The sequence below is a fragment of the Protopterus annectens genome, chromosome 6.part1 (assembly GCF_019279795.1).
Source record: "Protopterus annectens isolate FY-2018-M chromosome 6.part1, PAN1.0, whole genome shotgun sequence".
Lineage (NCBI taxonomy): Eukaryota > Metazoa > Chordata > Ceratodontiformes > Protopteridae > Protopterus > Protopterus annectens.
Genome location: NC_056738.1, coordinates 194,538,746 through 194,560,089, shown reverse-complemented (window position 1 = coordinate 194,560,089; position 21,344 = coordinate 194,538,746). Strand labels below are relative to the sequence as shown.

The 21,344-nt window shown below is 36.9% G+C and overlaps 1 protein-coding gene across 3 annotated transcripts in view; it reads right to left on the bottom strand.

The window, feature by feature from the left end:
• ANXA6 (annexin A6) overlaps nucleotides 1–21,344 on the bottom strand; it is a 779,963-nt gene that overhangs the window by 441,649 nt on the left and 316,970 nt on the right. For all 3 annotated transcript variants that reach the window (XM_044075649.1, XM_044075650.1, XM_044075651.1), the window contains exon 8: nucleotides 8,731–8,787. In XM_044075649.1, the coding sequence (XP_043931584.1) occupies nucleotides 8,731–8,787 (57 nt within the window). The remainder of the gene's footprint in view (nucleotides 1–8,730; nucleotides 8,788–21,344) is intronic.

Sequence of the window (21,344 nt, the reverse complement as noted above, 5' to 3'; positions counted from 1 at the left end):
GCAATGAGGGCACTGCCTAGGTTGTAAACATGGAGTTTATTCATCTGCTCTCCTTATCCTTGATGAGTGTGCAAAAATGGTTGTCTAGAGCAACAAGAATGACAGATTTGATGTGAGCCAAACGCACAGTTCAAGAGAAAAGTAACAGAATAAATAACCCATGGAAACACATGCTGCCACTGACTTAGGAGGAATAGAAAATATGCTTGCTTTCGCATTGAAAATTTGTACAACTGATCAACTCATCAAGTAGGTTTCAGTTGTTTGGTCATGTAAAAAAAATTGAAAAAGGCCCAAAAAGAAATAAAAAAATCAGGGGTTTTAATGCCATATGCACTAAAACACAATTTCTCCAATTCTTCCAAGTGTGTTACATTTGAATGGAAAAATACTAACATGGTGACAATTAGTGAACATGATGCAGATCATAAGTTGGCAATTTCCTGGATTTTTTATTTTTCAAACAATAAGCAGTCAATGAAAGATGATCCTGGGAATTTATTAAGTGTTTAGCATGAGTTGTACAGCTTATGTTAGAAAGGCCCCACCAGCTTGATGTGCTCATTTGTGATTCAGAAACATGCTAGCTGCAACGAGGTAAGACCTCATTATGAGCTGCATGTTGTGGTAGTAACCTTTTGCTCATGTAGGAAGTGGAATCACCCCTTCAGTCACTCTCTCTCTCACACACACATATGCAATCATGAACACACAAACACAATACAACCCCTGTACCTGTCCCTACCCTCATGTGGTTCCCCCCAGTCCTGCAATACTTTAGTGCCATTATGACACATAGCATTAGGTCCTGGTGGTCCAGTTTATTTCCACTCCCATATCCCTGTTATAATATCAGCACCATTATGGCACTTTAAACAGCCATCCATGCTGGTTTGGGGGTTCCACCCTCACCTCCCATTACTCTTATGATGTCTGTGCCATTACAGTACTTCACTTTATTACAGGTGTCCAGTGGATCTCCCCCACCTCTGATTCCTGTAATATAGTTGGTGCCATTATGGCACTTTAGACTGTGCCCAGTGGTTCCCCTCCCCATTTCCTTTATGCTGTTCATGCTTCAGGGCAGTTTATGGAGGATTCCCTGGTGTCTAGTGTATTCCCCACCCCCTGGTCCACAAAGCAAAGTTTGTGCCACCACAGAACTTAGAGCATTCCCTGGTGTCCAGTGATTCCATCCACTACCTGATCCCTGTTGTAATATTGGTGTCATCATGGTAGTTAAAGCATTTCCTGGTATCCAGTAGTTCCCACAACCTCCTGGTCTCAGTTGGCTCTTTCTGCCATCACTGTACTTAAAGCATTCACTGGTGTCTTGTGGTTCCCCCACCCCAGGTCCCCATAGGAAGGTTGTGCCAGTACAGCACTTTACAGATGTTTCCCTGGTGGTCTAATGTATCCTCCCCACCTCCAAACCCCATTTTTACTGTCAGTGCCATTATGGCACTTTAAATGTAAGCCCCAGTATCTAGTAGTTCTTCCCACCACATTCATGTTTGGTGGTTAAACACACAGCCTTTTGGCCATGTTTGCTACTGCAATGTGATGGGGATGGCCATACTGATCTACACATCTGAGCACTTTCTTGAATCACTTGGCCAGGTAGATGACTTCCTGAAGGTGGTTCCAGGGAGAGAGCATGTGGCTAATTAGGATAGCCCCCACAGCATGCCTCATTAGCATTCAGCATGGCCGAGGGGCTAGCCCTCCATGGTGCACAATAAGGCTGCTTGTTGAATATCAAAAAGGTACCATGACACCTGTGCCTCTGTGTACACATCTCAGCACCTTTACGAATGCTGCCAGGTGTCTGCTTTGCATTTTGTAAAAATTGGGACTGTTTTACTTTGTACCAAAACCTCAGTATCTCAAGTTTGCTTGCATGAGATATATTTGAATTTAATATGGAATCATTACAATAAAACTGCCATGCCCATTATAATATTCCTTGCTTTTTCACTAATATGACATGTTCATACCAGCATGGTTCAGCTCTTAAGGGCTGATATTTATCACAGATGTCAAATGTTCCAATTCCCAGATGCATACCCAAGCCTCACGTCCTTCTCTGGAATTTATTAACAATTGTCAGGAAAAAGGTTAAAATGAATTAGAAAACGAGGCTATTCCTTTATTTACAGAATTTGTAAATCAAGTGACTGCTGTGAGTCAAAAAATGTCTCCTACCAATATGAAAAAAAAAACAAAATAACTAGAGAATAGAATTTCTGATGTAATTTATAAATAGATACATATTAATCTATATTCTAAGATCAAGTTATACTGTTTGACTGTTTAATAAATCTTATACAATTAAGGATTATGCAGACAGTTGTATAAATAATTATCTGTTTTTATTTTGTTAATGTGTTCGTTACTGTATAAAAGTTTCAATACAGCTGATTTTTGTCCGTTTTCAGAACTGCATGATTATGATCACAAAGGGAAAGTGTAAGATTTCCTTTTGTGATCAGTTAAGGTTTGGTAGACTACGTGTTCAACAGAAGGTAGCCCCCATGAATGGTTCAGTTAATTGGTTGTCAATGACAGCAGCACTTAATTCTTATGCCTATATGCATACGTAGATAGATTCTGTACTATTTTGTTCTGTTTGTAATAACAGATCAGCACTAAAGCCACCTTTCCAATTTGAAACTTATATTCATTTACTTTACAGCAGTAAAACAGCACTCTGCAGCCCCACAGACAGGGTTAAAACAGAATATCTTCTCTTTCACAGATGCAGGGAAACATCCAACTTCTGAAGGGTTCATCTCCCATCCCCTACTGAAATGCCACGTAGGTTGCCTTTTTTCTTACTTCTGATACAAGTACCTCTTTCTATAATCCATGCAGTGTCCTCTTTAGACCCAAACATCACAAATCTGCTCTAAAGAAAGAACTAGGATTTAAATATCCTCATGTGCAGTTGTCCCTCAATAACTTTAACCTGCTTACCACTATACTGTCTGAGAAACCTACTCATCACTTCTGAGCATCAGCAGATGGGCTCTCTGCCCAGGACAGCCTACATAGATGCATGATCCTAAAAATGAAAAGCTGGTGGTCACTGCCTACTGACTTAGCTTTGGGTTGTGTGCTTGTATCAGAATAGCCACTGAAGTGAGACACGATCTGTGATCAGGATAAAGTGTCTCTTCAAGTGGTAATATTTCAGGGTAGTGAGGGCTTACTTAATGGCTAAACACTATGTTTCTATAGCTGAGTAGTGTTTATCTGCATTAGTAAGTTTCCTTCTACTATAGCATATGCTATGGTCCTCCCATTTATCACCAAGACTGCATCTATGCACACCTCTGAGAACTCCATGTGTACTAGGAATTGCTTTGAAAAGTCATGGGCTATGAATTTGAGATTCAAGCACAAGATTTTGTTTTGCTCCATTTACATTTGTCTACTTTGTCTTCTGTAAAGCCTTACCTTTTATTGGGTCAGCCAGGTAAAAACACACTACACGATAAACCAATATGTTGAAAAAAACAACAACAGTGTTGAACCAAGCAATTTAATTGTTGAGCGCTTTCATCTGCTAATATAGCCGGACTTGTTCTGATGAAGTCCTACTATATTAGTGGATGAAAGTGCTCAACGATTAAATTGCTTGGTTCAATGCTGTTGTTGTCTTTTTCAACATATTGGGTCGGCCAGGGTTAAAGAAATACTGCCAGAATCAAGAAAAAAAAATCTGAAAATACCTAGCCAAGTCCAAAAAAGGCCTTCATGTGAATTTTATTGGTTTGCCAGTTTTGCACTGCTTTCACATTTTCTTCTTGTGGGTTCACAAACTCTTCACCCTTAACATAGCCCAAGCATTGAATTCCTATCTTACCTGCCTTGCATTTAGCTAGATTAGCTATCAATCCAGCCTGATGCAGAGAGTTTAAAACATCCTGAACTGTGGGTAGATGGCTCTCTCAGTGTTCAAAGGACATTGCAATGTCATCTAAGTAGGTTGCTGCACACCTGGTGTTGGCATCAAGCATTTTATCCGTCAGCCTCTGGAATGATGCAGGTGCTCCATGGTGAGCAAAAGGCAACAGTCTTATTGTGAAAGACTGGGTGTAGAAGGTTCCATTTTTCTTTGCAGCTGCAGGGTACTGTGATTTTCCAATAGTCATTGGTTATATTCAAAGTGGACAAAAACTTAGTCTTGTCCAGCTCCTTAAACAGTTCATTCAGATGGGGCAGGGGGTATAAATCAACTTTAGATATGCTATTTAGCTTCCTGAAGTCATTGCAAACTATTTTAGACTTATCAGGCTTGGGCACCACTATAACAGGACTACCTTACTCTCTCTCTCTGGGATTCTTCTACAGTCCTAAGTTTAATAATTTTGTCCCTAACTGTTTGGTGTTGGGATTCTGGTTATTTGATAGAGTTTTAAGTGTACTTTCTCTCTCCAGGCACAATTTATGTTGCAAATAATTAATTTTTGGTCCTTATTCCTGAATATTATTTCACTTCCTGCTTCTGAGTCAGCGATAGTATCTCCCCTGTTTCGGCTTCAAGGTATGTTGATGGAACTGCATACTTATATACAAATTTCAGTAGAAAATTCTCTCCATGGTTTCAGAACATTTATGAGCTACAGATGTTCTAATTTTGTTTTTCTTCAGTTGTCTCACTTTGTAATTTACTTCACTTGACACTTCAAAAGGCCTTGTCTGTTTACAAGGAACTTATGTTCAGTGGTGTGTACTAAAACAAGTATCTTATTTCCCACTTTGAGCTCTCTCAGATGCACTTTTCTCTTACACATTTTTTATTGTGGCTCTTGTTTCCTCATTGTATATTCTCCCACAGTTCTTGATTTGTCCAGATGAGCCACATAAATGTCTTATTACACATTTTTTTGGGGTATTTTCTTCCTCCTGCATTTTTTTTTCTTTTGCTATACTTAGCAAGCTTCAGGGATGTCTGCCATACAGCAATTCAGATAATGTAAATCTGTTTAAAGCTGGGGAAGCTTCTCTTACAGGAATGCGAAGATTTGGTAACACCTGGTCCCAGATTTTCCTATATATCTCTATATTCTTTTCTAGCATAGATGTTAACATTTTGTTAACGTGTAAAGTGCTCATCTGTTTGTGTGCTTTATACATATGCTCTTATCTGTTTTAAATTAGAACACTGGCAAAGTCCACGCATTACTATGGACATGAATGGGATGCCTTTATCAGGATGAATTTCATGGGGAATTCCAACTCTAGAAAATTCAAAAACAACAGTAGTTCTTTTACTATGGATTTTACATTGACTCTTTCCATTGATACCAATTCAGGAAATTTTGTAGCAAAATAAGTACTAGGATATACTGATGGCGACTATTCAGTTTCACAAACTGGATCCCCAATGTCCATTACTATGTGTTCAAAGGAGACCTCTGCAATTTGCAAAAGTATGAAAGAATTCTTAAATCCTGATTTGGGTTCTGTTCTTTGCCACTAAAGGCATGCTACATGAAGCTGTTTATGTCCTTCACAATATCCAAAATCTAGCCAAAACACAAACCTTTCTTCTGTCCATTTTTAAATTATCACCTAGAATTTAGCCACATTATTTTTATTACAAGTTTTCCAAAATGTTTTAGAATTAAAATATACATAAATACATAAAGTATTAATTAAATGTAATTAAATAATTAATTAATTATTAATTAATAGCTAGCTCAGTGTCTCTTCCCTTTCTTTGGGTACTTTATATAGCAGGTTATTTTTAGCTTAAAATGGAAGATAAGTAGTGGGTCAAATGTGGTCAGCATTAGGATACTAGGTTTTAAATATCAATGTATGAAGCTGTCCCTTACTAACTCTAACCTCCTTGCCTTTTTCTGGGTTAGTATCCTTAAAGGGACCATCTAACACTATGTTAACTGACCTTGACAATTAGTACAATTAAAAGGACCAGAGGTCACTATGGTATATTATACATATACAAGTGTATGGGTGTGTGTATGGCCAGATTTTTGACACCCCCTGTTCGCAGTGCACTACATACCACCAAATTGTAGTATGACTTGTCAATCCTGTCAGTAAGAAGCATTTTCCTTTGCTAGATACAATGAGTGGATAAGTGAATGCCACACTTAATTTCCACAGGGGAACATGTAAGTTTAACAGAAATGGTAGCCTCAAGACGAGGAATGAACTCCAGAGCATGGAGCTGGAATGCACATACATTTGCCATTAATGTAATGTGCTGCCCCAAAATAGCACCCTCTGAAAGCAAAAGTAAGACTTTAGCAGGATCAGGTGTTGAGGGGTTTTCTGACCTACATTGGTACAACGGATATTTTGAAGTCAGGAAATTCTTGGTAATATATGTAAATCAGTGAAGTACTACAGTACCCCCTACTGGGTATTTGAAGAGCGTAGCAAACGAGGAAGTACTGTGAATCTACAAATAAGCTGAATTGCAAATGCCCTGTAAGAGGAATATTGTTATTATCTTTGAAGTGTGACATGCTAAACTGTATTAGTGTCATGTATCCATTTCCCTACATGTGACTGATGACTGGAAGGTGATTGGGATTTAACTGTCTGAATAGAACTAATCAGGCTGATATTTCATTGTAGGTACTACACTGGATACTTAGTTATGGAATTATTGGTTGTGCAAAGCCTAAGTGTGCTGTTTCACCTGTGCGGACTACTGCACAACTGTAGTACAAGGAGTTTGCCATTACTTACTTTGATTTATGTGGGTAGTTCTTACACTGTACTCTTGATCAGTTGTGCCTGGGCAATTTTTGTTTGGGCAATTATGCCTCCATCATTCACAGTGGAAGTTTATAACAGCCCCCTGTCTTCTGAAAGTAAATCATAACAGCATAAAATTGTATAGCTAATCTAGACGTAAGACATACAGTACTTCTGGTGCAGACTGGATTATTCACAGGTTAAATAAAGAATGTTTTCAAAAATGTATCACTGTGAATTGGGAACAAGCAATATAATCTAGAGAAAATACTTAGCTTCCTGGTGATTTTTTTGAAAATATTTTCATTAAATTTTCATAAAACATAATCACTACAAAATTTGTAATCAGAAATGTACATATTTAAAAGTAAGAAAAAAACCCCCTAATCTTATAAATACAGAAGCAATGAAAATAACTATTTATGAGAGTGTCCATCAGCCTTCTTGTCATTCCTGGTGTTGCATGTTTGTTAAATTCCATAATGTTTTTTTTTTAATTTTTTTATTTTTGCTTGTCAAAATGTTTTTGAGGAACTGATAGGGCTGTTTTACACAAAGTTTTCAGACAGAATTAATGGGACCTGTCTGCTGCTTAAATTAGAGCTAAGAAAGTAGTATTGGATTGCAAGAGACAGATCACCACATTGAGTAATTTTCACAGTGCTACTAAATCCACCCATCAGCAGCAAAAAGTAAGATGGAAATTAAATGAATATGATTTTCAGTCTTCCAATCTTCCATTATTTTTCTCTGTTTCAGATGCTGTGCAAGGAAAAGCTCTACTAATCCAGAAATTAAGTACAATTTCAGTGGCTTTTCCTTGGTAAGTTGCATAGAAAATAACGGTTATTCATTATTCCATTATGCTACGGGGGAATAATTATCACAAATGAAGACATCTGACTGTCTAATAAAGCATTAAAGAGGGAACATACCATATAAAAACTCCTGCTGGAATGCTCAGAAATCAGTCAGATTACATACACTGTTTAACTAATGGTAACAGAGGTACCAGACTAATTGCTCAGATTTTAACTCAAGCAAAGACTTCACTTCCTTCTTAAATAAGCTGTGTAACACGTGACAATACAGAATACCATTACACCCCCCAAAAAAGCATTGTTGCCTTGTGCTCACTTATAAATGTCTGACAGCAGCTACTAAAGTTCTATTCAGCACACAGTTTCCTTTCACAGTGTCATACTTAAAGCAGCCTACCTCTGCTTTATACGAAAAAACAATCTAAAAATTGCTCACACGCAGCTGTGTACAGCATTATTAGATTTCCCTTTGCTGAAAAGTTTTAGGAAATGCACCACTGAAGATCTATATGTCTACGCACTATCATATATATATGTGTGTGTGTGTGTGTGTGTGTGTGTGTGTGTGTGTGTGTGTGTGTGTGTGTGTGTCTGTCTGTTTTTGTGTGCACACACTTAAGTATCTGTATGTATGTAAACGGGTGTAGTGCTGAAGACAAAAAATCATTCATAAACAATCATAATAAAAGAATGACCATAACTGTGCAAAATTTAACCTGTTTTCTGCAATTCAGACATAATAGAGAGAACCATAAAACATACTATGGTATAATTGCAATGAGCCAGGTCATAAGAGTTACTCCCTCCAGGTAAATTAATTTGATTACCTGGCCTCTGACATTGAAAATAAAACTTCCTAGTCTGCAGTAAATTCTACAGAAATCTATACCCCTGCCATGGATCACTGAATAAAACAAGAACAGGTTTTATCATATGAAACTAATATTCCAAATGAAGGTGGGCTACAGTTTCTTAAATTCTACCAAAAACTAAATCTTCATTTTGGAACACCACCTATGCACTGAAAATAAAGAATAATATTTGAAGATTTTTTCTGTATGACAAATAAAAGAGAACATGAAAAGAAAATTGTAGTTCTAAGTACATAATAGTGCACCCTTCTCTAATATGTGTATACAAAAACATGCAAAGAACAAAGTCGGTCTCTTACTTTTGCATCCTGTTCAACTAGATCTTCACTTACAACATCATCTTCTTCTCGAGCCCCCTGTGTGCGACACATAACAAAGGAACAGTGTTAAAGCATAAAATCATCTCCCAAAACATGTACACCAGTCAAATAAACGAGACCAAAGTAAATGGCTCAGACACTGTTGCAAATGGTTTATAAATGTACATTACAGATTGCAGGCTGTTTGTAATGGAGTTCTACATCATTAATTTTGTACATTAACAAAGCAGGAAGACTTGCCTATATAAGATTAATAATGGAACCATGTGTTAGTCTTCTAATTAGCCTGCAGATTTGTCCTTGTTTCTGTCCTGATGATGAAGAAGCTTTTGTTATACCCCATTATTCTCAGTTATTCATTCCAAGATGTAAGTTACTGAGGCTAACCCAGTCCAACGTCTCCCATCAGCTATGCCCTAGTAGTGACTGATAACCCAGTAGCATCAAGCATGCTCAGTGCAACAGCCTTCTAGAGCTGCATCCTGTTGCCATGGTGAATCATTAAGAAGTTCTGCAGCTGGAGTTATCACTCTTCACATACTCTTCTGTCATTCTGTCAGTTACAAAATATAACAGAAAACTCAAGTTCTGTAAAGAAGGAAAAGCAAAAATACAAAAACCTGTAGACAGACAGACCAAACCAGCAAATTTTGTTTGGGTCAATTTAAAAAAAAAATCTTTGGGTACCCTGCTGAACTTGGGAGAAATGGATGATTTATTGCATAGAAATCCATTTGTTGTCTGCTTAGAGCGGGAGTCTGGATATGAAGGTCTTTGCCCTGTCACACAGTTGGGTTAACATCTATTCTTTGATGGGGGCTACACACATAACATAAGCCTCCCACCCACCAGAGAAGTATGGTAGTACTCCCTTGTAGACATTCACCACTTTAAGGAGAACGGTATTTCATGAAAGTGGAAAACTGTCCTATTCTCCTAGTAGTTTATATACAAACAGAATTGTTGATGTCCTGTTGGGCTCTATGAGGTGTACTAATCCTCTAAATCTACAAAATCACTTTCCTAACTTCAGGGCAAGGATGACCAATAACAAGCCAGCCCACTCTCCCTTATTTGGATGTTTCTTTGAACTCCCTTCAATTAGTGATGTATGCCACCAATCACATCCACTCCCTCTGCCTAGTCATAATTTTGAGTAATTTATGATGCAGTTGTTTGTGTGTGTGTTTACATTAAGATTTTTTTAAAGATAAGTAATATTTAGACTTAAGAAAATACATAAGCCTTTAAACTAAATGGCCTTTATTCATCCTTCAGGTAAGTGCATTCTGCAACAACCAGTCCAATTTCTTTATCTTAAGCCATTAACTTATATCCTCTTCCTCATCAGCCACTTAACAAATTGTTATTAATGGTTGTGATGATCCTTTTAAAAGGCATTTTAGGCTGATATCAAGCTCTCAGCACCACTATGTCTTGCTAACCTACCCACCAGGTCAAATCCCTCCCTGCAACTTCTCCTTGCTTTTTATGCGAACAAATTGCTCTATGTCGTGATGTTATTCAGAGCTGTTGTCCTGTAGAAAATGCTCTGTTTGTCCTTCTCATATCCTCCAAGTTCATAATATTCCTTTTTGTACATGATCAGTATGTTCCTGTCATCACAATCATAAGACAAAACATGGGTATGGACAACTGTTTACCCCAATGCATGAAAAGTATATTTATTCAACTCTTTCATGGACTTCCATGCATACACCTTTACACATATCACCATGCCCTATGCCTCCCCAAATTAATTCTGAATGATAATATGTCCATGAAAGTGGGTATGGCACAACTGCTCACATTAGATCTGACATTATCACATGTATCTTTCTGCCTTAACATGTGTCATTCACAGATATGGCATCCCCTCTAACCAGGACTCTTCGGTTCATGTTTAGTTGGTCAAACAACACTTCTCCCTCTGGTCTCATCTTGTCTAACTACAAAAGCTTACATGTGATTTAGGAAAATATGAGAAGCCTAAAAATGTGCAAGAGCATTTCTGTGTTTAGGGAATATTGTACATCTCTGACATTTTTGTGAGTCTCTATGACGTGGTTTAAATTTTCATTAACATGTGGAGTATCTCCGTCCAAAAAACATTAGCTTTTTTGTAATGACAGGCAAGATAAGACCAGGAACAGGTAAACAATCATGCCAGTCAATCTGCTGTGGTCAGAGAAATTACTGTGCTGTTCCCCTCTGCCTTCATCTGAGCTCGGTGGAGGTAAGCCTCATGTAATACTCTGTCTCAGCCATGCATTATAACATGGCCAAAGTATTTTTTTGTTTTTTACTCTCTGTCTTTCTCTGTCTGGGGTACTAAACTGTGTCAAGAGGAAAACTAATCTGTCAGAGATTTTTAACAAGAAATAGCACAGCTTCCAGACTTAAAATCTAAAAATGGACTTTTTAACCATTTATTTCCTTCTTTACAAGAATGAAAAAAAAGCACATTGCCTGATTGACAAAAAGGCAGCTAAATTCAACCACTGTTTCCGAGCATTCACCTGATGGAAACAATTTCCTTAAACATCCCTTTAAGGGTGTTCTGGATAAGATTCTTTCTTCCTGTAGCTTAATATATCCTGAAACTCTTCCTTTCAGCTACTGACTTGGCTTTACTTGCTACCTCCAATTCATGAAGGACTCCACTGCATATTGAAGAACAAATGAACTGATGCTTTGGATGGATACCCTATACTTGGCTGAATATAGAGCTAGGGAGTGTACTAGGCCATACCTCTGATTTCACTCAGTTTCTAGTTCTTGATCACCAATTTGTCAATCACAGTTTTCAATACAGAATCCTAGACAGTTCAATTTCCATCGGGCTTTTCACTAGTAATCTATAGTGATTATGTCTTCTTTTTTTCAGTGGTTATGTAGCTATACACTAGATAGATGTATACGGGAGACTTGACACCTAGCAAAACACACTTTTTATTATTAGCTTAATATAAGTTATGTTTTCAAAAGATTGCTGTGTTTGGTTTAACTTGTACAGGGTTTGCTCCTGCTGCCAAGTAGCAGAAGATCATTGGACTCAGTGGTACACCTAACATTTTAAAAGAACTTATCTCTTTCCATGTACAGACTGACATAATCCAGGATTTACAAAAATATCTATAGTAAGCTCTCATTTGTGCTATAATTGTGTCAGTTTGTACTTTTCTTGCAGCTCAGATCATTGTTTACAAAAATAAGTCATACAACCAGCTATACATATGTATACATCTATATATATATATATATATATATATATATATATATATATATATATATATATGTGTGTATGTGTGTGTGTGTGTGTGTGTGTGTGTGTGTGTGTGTGTGTGTGTGAGTATGTGGTTTGACATTGTTCCCTTTATAAGTTAGAGAAATCAGCCTATAGGAAATCTGACAAGTACAGGACTCATGAGGCTCTCAGGATGAAAGGGGAGACGGATGCTCCTGAAGTTGGCACCACAGAATCCTAGCAAGCTGCTCATGAACTTCTGGAAAAGGTCTCAACTTTGCGTATGATTTGTGTGAGTATCTGTTTGTTTATATCTATCTAAATATCTATCTATGTATCATTCTCTGTATATGGATTTGTGTGTGTGTGTGTGTGTGTGTGTGTGTGTGTGTGTGTGTGTGTGTGTGTGTGTACATAACATGCTGGTTATGGAAAGTGTGTATGTGCTTTTAAATGTCTGCCCAGAATGTGTACTATACTACAGAGTTTGAAAATATTCTCACATCAGTTAACCAGATCACAGGATTTTAATTGCCAGTTATGTACAATAAACATCCAAAAAGAGTCCCTAGTTTCTTTTAGTAATTTAGCCCTGTCTCACTTACCTCTTCACCAGATCCAAAGCAAGTCTTACCAATATTAAATAGATTAGATGTCAGACAGAATAATAAAAATAGTTTATTCCTCTATAAAATAAACATATCCAGGCAGCTGTATAATCATGAGACAGCAAGACAGCTAACACATTAGCGCATGCAACTTAGAGGTCATGATGTACAACTTTAAGCCTGAAAACATTTTGTTCACACTCTTCTTATTCCTGGCCATAATCCAGACCTCATTCAGTAGCAGTGTTCATCCCAGCAAAATGAAGACATTGATTGCTTCCACTTGTTCATGAGACCTTGGGGTGAGGTGGGTCATAGAAATAATAAAAAGATAAAAAGTTATGAAGTAAGACCATCTTTAAAAAAAAGCTCTCTGGTCCATGGGATTTATCCTACTTTGCTAGCTTTATGTACACCTTTCCACAATGCTACCTAATACCTGTAAATCTATCAAACATAATCATAACAGCATTATCTGTTTATTTCTAAATAATGAATGGCCAATGTTGACCAACTGGCCAACATTTTGTTTTAATCTAGGTAACTTTCAACCATAACAGGTTAAGCTTAGAACTTGAAACTCTACCCAATTTGTCAAGCTGACACTGTACTAGCAATGCCCTTCCATGAGAGGGATGCAGTAATTCCATAATTTTGTCATCTGTACATTGACTAATAGTAGAAAAGGCCTCTGCTCCCACTTTGTTCTCCTACTCACAAAAACAAAATAAAAATTTACTTTAGCACTTTAAGGGCGGGTCTATATCAGATCGTTGAAGTCTGACAACTTTGAAGCACTAAACTTCGAACTTGAAAGTTCGAACTGTTAAAACGTTGAATGTAAAAAAAAACGCTCTTTGCAGGGGGGCAGGCCCCCCTGCACCCCCCTCACCCCCTGCTACTTAAATATACCAACTCCGAGATTGCACTACAGTGCAGTAAAGGGAAATCTTCCCTTACCTCACTCTGTGGCATTTATGAACTTCGAACTTTAGTGCTTCAAAGTTGTTAGACTTCGACATTATGATATAGACCCCTAAGGGCTCCACCATTAAAGAAAATAGAAGGGATGAGGTGGCACTCTTGCTATATACCACTTTGCAGACTGAAGCTCTTTGATACCCATGGGCCTAACAATACCATATGTTTTAAACTCACATCTCTTAAAACTTTCAGGAACACTATAAGACGTCAGGGAGGTATGGCAAGAAATGCCTCTCAAAGGCTTTCTTTGCATGAAATCTTAACTGTTATTATGAGTGTGCTGAATACTTTTATACATCTTTCCTCTTCAAGCAGGTCCAATACTCTCCAAAACAATCTTTGGAATGCCTGATAAAAATGCCTAATAAAAATATATCAACTTCATGACTAAAGATCTGATCTTACATGCCATGACTGTCATCATACAGATTTTAGGATGTTGGTTCAGGAAGATCAAGATGTGATAATAACAAACTCAGTTAATATCATCTTTCCTAGGCTTGAGAAGCCATTAATATGACAGTTGTGTTACAAGGTAATGGATGAGTCTGCTGGGCTAGATCTCTATGAAAATTACAAACTTTCCATAAAACCAATAAGGCCTTCTTGGGAATGAACCAGCATACTTCCATTGGCCATCTGAGTCTAATAACTTAACTTTATCTAACGTCTGTGCATTAATACTTGCCAGTAGCCCCTCTAAGCTGACTGACAAATCTAGAAACTATCTGTATAACATTCAACAAGAAGTTAACTTTCCTTTATCTTGACTGGCTACACAGTTTACCTTCAAAAAAAAACAAAAGCGCAAAATGGTTTAAGTTCTCATGAAGAGTATTGGCATGACTTCAAATGAGTTTCAGAACACTCCAGGTCTTCTACTAAGGCACTGAGGACTTCCAGCTTAGCCATTCTTACCAGTAATCTGAACCTCTGAGGTGTAAAAGCATAAGTAGCCACTCTCAGTCTTTCACTGGCAAAACAGAGTTTTAGATTCAAAAATTCTTGAGCTTTGAGATGGAGGATAAGAGGTGAGGAGGTGAAACTGTGGACTTGAGCCCGTCCCCCAAGAAAAGAAGGACAATTAGTTCCAGATATTGTTTCATAATATGTACTGACCAATGTCTAACTCCTGCATTCAAAAGGCCCTTAAAGGCATCTCAATGGATATACAGCAAGCCTTCAAAAGTAGTAGAAACCTCCCAGAATGTGTCCCCTTACCTTTTAATTTATATTTAACGGCAGGCAATTGCATAAAGGTATTGGCTATGTATGAAAAGGCTTTTGTCAGATGAGATGCTCCATCTGATATGTCTCTTTGACAATCAAAGTTCCATGGCTGGATAAAGATAAGAAGAAGACTTAAAGGGAGCAGTACTTGAGTAGTTCCTTCACCACATAAATCCTGTGACTCCTGGACCAGAGTTTATTACTACTCGAACAGTGTTGAAACTGAACATTGTCTGATCATCTAGAGGAACCACAATCCATAGACCCTTCCTCTGCACCATCTTATTGTCACACTGCATTAATAAGATAGTCTTTTCCTCCATGCAATGTCCATATTAAAATATGCATCACTATATTAACATCACCAGTTAAGAGTAGGTACCCTTTATGGTTATTTAAAGCCAAACCCATCCAAGACCTATTTTCCCACACAGGAAGTTCTGGACAGAAAAAGCTCATAACTGGAGTAAGAGATCTATCATCGCATGTCATATTCCTCCTGCAAAAGTCCCTCTTTATCCACAAACACATTGTGAGGTAGTGAATATCTGACTGTCAAAGACCCATGATTGCAACCCCTCTTTTGTGGTCTTTAATAGATCCTTATAATCTGCCATTGGTAGAATCAGGAGCTCTGCATCACTTTGCATTTCCTTAACATCAAAATATACAGAGTCAAAATTCATGTTTTGAAAAGTCTGGATTGTTTTGTAATGCTGCACATTCCATTAATATTCCAGGATCACAAAAATAATCTTCCAAACTACCACACAAACTATGACAAGTCTTACATCTCTAAAAGTGTGGCTACTAAAACATTAGAGATACCCATTCATGTTGCATAACAGGGAATTCAAAACACCAAAGAATACCCAAAAATCCCAAATGACCATAAGAACTATATACAGTAAGATGACTCTCTTGAGCACCACATCTGAAGATGACCATATTGGAATGACTGGTAAAGTAAAGTGAAAGAAGAAGATGGAACATTAAAGAAAAAAATTTATTCATAAGTTACACAAACTACCCACCTGCCTAGCTACCTACCTACATACCCCTATATACCACGGATAAAACTTACCTAAATTTGAACACCTTAATTCTTGACAACATTACCATATGGATACAATACCTATCAGTACAGATATAAATACCCTAAAATGGACTTTCACGTTTTGCATTTCTAAGTTGCTGACAATAAAAGACGGTTGCCCATAAACACACTATCTAAACAGAAAAACTTAAGGATGTGGGGGAAGGTCATATGGAGGAGAACATAACCTGCAAGTGTTTATTACTGTATACCCCAAGAGGCAAGAGGAAAGCTGAAAATGAATATTGGAGAAAATTCAATATTCCATAAGAGACCAGCATAACAGGATGCTTACTTAAATAAGGGCCCACAGAATGTGAGTGGAGGTACATCATTACCTGCTATGATATCACTTTTACAGACCATGAAGCATGCTTCTTATAAACTTAGCATGGCTATAATGGGAGGGCAGACCGTATTGTAGTTTGTTTATAAAGGGGATGGGGCCCTCCTCATTACCACCCATGCCACTATTCAATGGGTTAAATTTATATGTGGCTATGTAGGAGTAGGGCTAAAGACCAACTTGAAACCTTGTATGAATCATATTGAATTCTTTCAGGAGAACAGTTAAAATAACTAGTGTATTACTACAAAGTGATGCTTGCATGATAGCTTCTCCCACTGAGTGGCTCAGCTGTAAAATTATTCTCAGCTCGGCCCAAAATTTTTAATCAGTCAATCAATCAATCAATCAATCAACCAGTCAATCAATCAATTACAAGGAAGACAAAGTGAAAGCAACCTTCTGAACACTGGCTCACAGCAGGACTGCCTTTTTCCAAGTTTGCTTGCCAAAGCTACCCACTAAGATGCTCTCAACTGCAATGTAAGGTAATGATGACAATGATAATAATAATAATAATAATAATAATAATAATATTAATAATAATAATAATACTAATAATAATACTACTACTAATAATAATACTACTACTACTAATAATAATAATAATACTAATAATAATAATACTACTACTACTAATAATAATAATAATACTAATAATAATAATAATAATACTAATACTACTACTACTAATAATAATAATAATACTAATACTACTACTACTAATAATAATAATAATACTAATAATAATACTACTACTACTACTACTAATAATAATAATAATAATAATAATGATGATGATGTTGATAAAAATAAAGAAAACAGTCACTACAGAAGTATAAATCTAGGTCTATCACTACTGTAGTAATCAGGTCCTAAGCCCTTAAACAAAAAAAAAAAAGAAAAAAAAAGAAACAAAAAGAGATTATAACATATGCTTCACAGCTTAGGCAAAAATAAAGACACAGTCAGAAAAGAGCCAGAAACATAAAATATAATAACTCAGTTCCAGCTCCAGAGGAACAGAGGAATAAATGCCTTACTATGACTCATGTACTTCAACATAGGGGGGAGGAAAGGAATAATGAGGCTTTGCCTTCTCACCTATTCTTGGGGAAGGTTTGGGATGATTTGCTGGAAAGACTGGCCAATGCATGGAGGTGCACACATCGCAGTACCTTACTGAATCCTGGCCTTGTATCAACATGTACATGGAGGTGTACATGTCGCAGTACATTCCTGGCCATGTATCAACAAGTACATGGACGTGCACACATTGTAGTACCTTAACAAATCCCAGCCATGGATCAAAAAGTACATGGAGGAGCACACATTGTAGTACCTTACTGAATCCCACTGACCAACATGTACATGGAGGTGTACATGTCGCAGTATCTTAGTGAATCTTGACCATGGATCAACATGTACATGGAGGTATGCACATTGCAGTACCTTACTGAATCCAGACTGTGGATCAACATGCACTTGGATGTGTACATGTCGCAGTACCTAATGGAATCCTGGTCGTGGATCAACATGATTTTGTGGGGAGGAGGATGCAACATTTGACAAGATTAACAGAATGCTGATGATCCACCGTGAAGCAGAGTGCAACAAGACCATGCTATTGTTGGTGAGTCTTGATAAAGAGAAGGCTTTCAATATAGTTAGATGGGATTTTAAGAGCAGCACAATGGCAGCATTTACATTTCCTTACAGAATAACAGGGTTAATTAGGAAGATAAATGTAGGGTAAGAAGGAAGAATCCAGGCGGGAGGATTCCTCTTTGACAAGTTGTAATTGAACAGAGAGAATAGGTGGGTGTGTCCCCTTTCCTCTTTGTTATTTGCTACTTAGAGCAATTGTTAAGGAAAATAAGGGTCTTACAAACTCAAGGGTATAACTGGTATGTTACTCAAGAAAAATTAGCCTTATTTGGAGCTGATATTATTTAGTACTAGACAAATTCAGAAAAAGGACACTTCAGCACTGTTGAACATTTTGAGAAAGCTTCATGTTTTTTCAAGATATAAAATAACTGAAGATAAAACAAATTGTATTTGGCAAAAAGGGCTTTAACAAATAAGGAACTTCATTTGTCATTAAGCATCTATTTTATACATACATACATACAAATATTTCAAGCATGGGCATTAATGCCCTTCTAGCTTGCCAATATACCAAAACACTTGCTCCCATAATAAATGTCCAGGCTGTTCTTAAACATATCTAAACTAGTGCTTGCTTTAATGTAATTTGGTAGTCTGTTCCATGCATCAGCTACTCTGTCAGAGAACCAATTAGTACACTTCTCATTCCTATAGAATCTTCTACATAGGTTATCTGATGATTCTCTAGTACTTTTTGTTAACCCCAAACATTCCCAGAGGTAGTTATCTCTAAATGCCCTTTATACCTGAATAAGATCTCCTCTTAGATATCTGTAAGAAACATTGTACAAGTTTAGATATTCTTTCATTTGTTTGTGTCTTTCGGCTTTTCCCGGTTAGGGGTCGCCACAGCGGAACTCCGGTCTGCTAATGATTGGCAGTTGATTTTTACATACCGGCTTGCCAGGCCTGACGCACAACCTTCAACGAAAGTACACCCATTCACGCATGTCTCCACGCAGAAGACGCTCTAGCTGAGAGTCTTACTGTGAGGCGACAACGCTACCGCAGCACCACCACTGCGGATTCAGATATTCTTTCATAATAACTTAAATTTTCACATCCATGGATACTCTTGGTATATTTCCTCAGTAGTCTTTCCAGTTTACTCATGTTTGTTTTCTTATAGTGTTTCCATATTGTTATTACATACTCAAGTTTGGGTCTAATGTAACTAACAAACAATGACTTCATCATTTTAGATTTCCTAGACTTAACGCTTTTTATACAGCCTATAGTTTTAGAACTATCAATTGGTTGATATGATTAGAAAAACTCATACCTGGATCTAACCATATACCCAGGTCATTAAATTAGTCTACAATTTCAATCACTGTGTGCTGTATTAAATATTCACCTTTCAGTTTATGCCACCCAAATCTCATATGCTTAGTTTTTGATGTATTTATCAGCATATTATTCTCCTGTGCCCAAATGGTGAATTTACTCAAGTTATTTTGCAGACATGCCTTATCTGTAATACATGTAATCAGTCTGCCCAGTTTCAGGTCATCTGCATATAGACGGAAGAATACCCCAGATGAAACAGTTAGGTTTGAAAGACACAATGTAAACAAGTAAGGGCCTAGGACAGAGCCCTGTGGGACACCCAGACTGTAACCAAGGTTTTCACCTGTCCAGTTGCTGTATGATACTTGCCATGTCCTATTTGTAAACCATGCAGCTATCCATCTTATCAAGAGTACATCAATACCTAGTTGTTCTAATCTATTTTTCAGTGTTTTCTGTATGACCCCGTCAAATGCTGAAGTTAAATCTATATAAATTATATCACAGTACAATTTTTCATTTGTAGCTGTTATTATATTGTTATAGAGGATCATATTACAGGTGGTAATAGATCTGTTTTTAACATATGCATGCTGATATATGGTTTCAAGTCCCAACCTATCTACTTCTGACAACAACTTATCCAATATTACCTTCTCCATTATTTTTCCACAACATGAAAGTAGACTTAAGGGTCTATATGACACTGGGTTTGTCCTATTCCCCTTTCCCTTAAAATCAGGTTTAATAAGCGCATGTCTCCAATCTTGAGGAATCTCCCCATATTTATATGACCTAGTGAGTAATAGATATAATGGTACGGTAAGTTCTTGCTGAAGTGTTCTCAGGTCATTTTTACTAATTCTGTCTCTGCCTTGCACTTTATTTGGATCCAGTTTGCACAGTTCTTTTTCAATATAATCTAATCTGATTCTAGTATCTGAGGTTACCTGGATGTCACTAGGACAACTTATCAACCCTTTTGTGGAGCCCAAACTGTTTTGTATACGATTTTTTAAATATATCTATAATCTGTTGTGTCTGAGAATAAATTTTAGAATCTGTATACATTTTATCAATTTGTATGTCTTTACTCCTTCCATATCTTAGGTATCTATAAAAAGGTTTCCTATTATGCTCAATATCTTTATACAACTTTTCTTCAAATTGTTCCTGATCTTGTGTCATATTATGCTTAATCTGTTTGTCCAGCTTGTTTATCTCAGTTTTCAAAGTTGTAGTTCGACCTCTCTTCCATTTCTTATATTTTTGTGTCTCATCTTAATTAGGTATCTTGTTCTTATGGAAGTATATCCCACCAACATTGTATGCTTAGATCCTGATGTTACACATTTTTTTTGTACCCAGACAATTTCTCTTTCAAAACTTTCTACATTCTATCTGCAGTTTTTCCACTGAACACCTCACTCCAGTTGTTTTACATAGTGACTGTTTTGCTTCCATATAATCTGTAATTAATTTAATGGATTTTAAACTCTTTGACTAAAGGTGCTAGTTTTACACTCGAAATAGGTAAATGTAGGACTATAATTAAATCAAAATTTTTAACATACTCTATGGTATGTCTGAGGAATAGGATATTTTTATATATTTGTCAAAATGGAACTCTGTTAATATTTAAAAATTCTTGACATTTTGATGGTCTCTAAAGTTTTTTCATCTAATTTGGAATGTATGTTTTAATTTGACTTTTGCCCTAATGCAGTTAGCACCAAACTTTGAATTATAAATGCTATTGTGGTAAACAATGTTCCCCAGACAAGAATTTCTTCAGCAATACCCATATTTATGGGGATATGATACAATGACATACTTAGGTGTAGTGATCAAAAAATATTCTATTATGGTAGCTAAAGGTGTATGGAAAGTGATGTTACAAAAATTAACAGGCTGGAAGATCTTGACTATAGATATGGACAGTAAGGTGCAAGCTGGGAAAATATTTCTAGTCCCTTTAGTATTATATTCAGGTCAGGCACACTTTTCTCAACTAGAGGAGGAGCTGTGGATGATAATTAATAAACAAATTTAAAGAATTTGAGAGGAAATAGGGTAAGAGTTGAGTTAGATAAGTTGTTTCTCCCCACAGAGCAAGGTGGT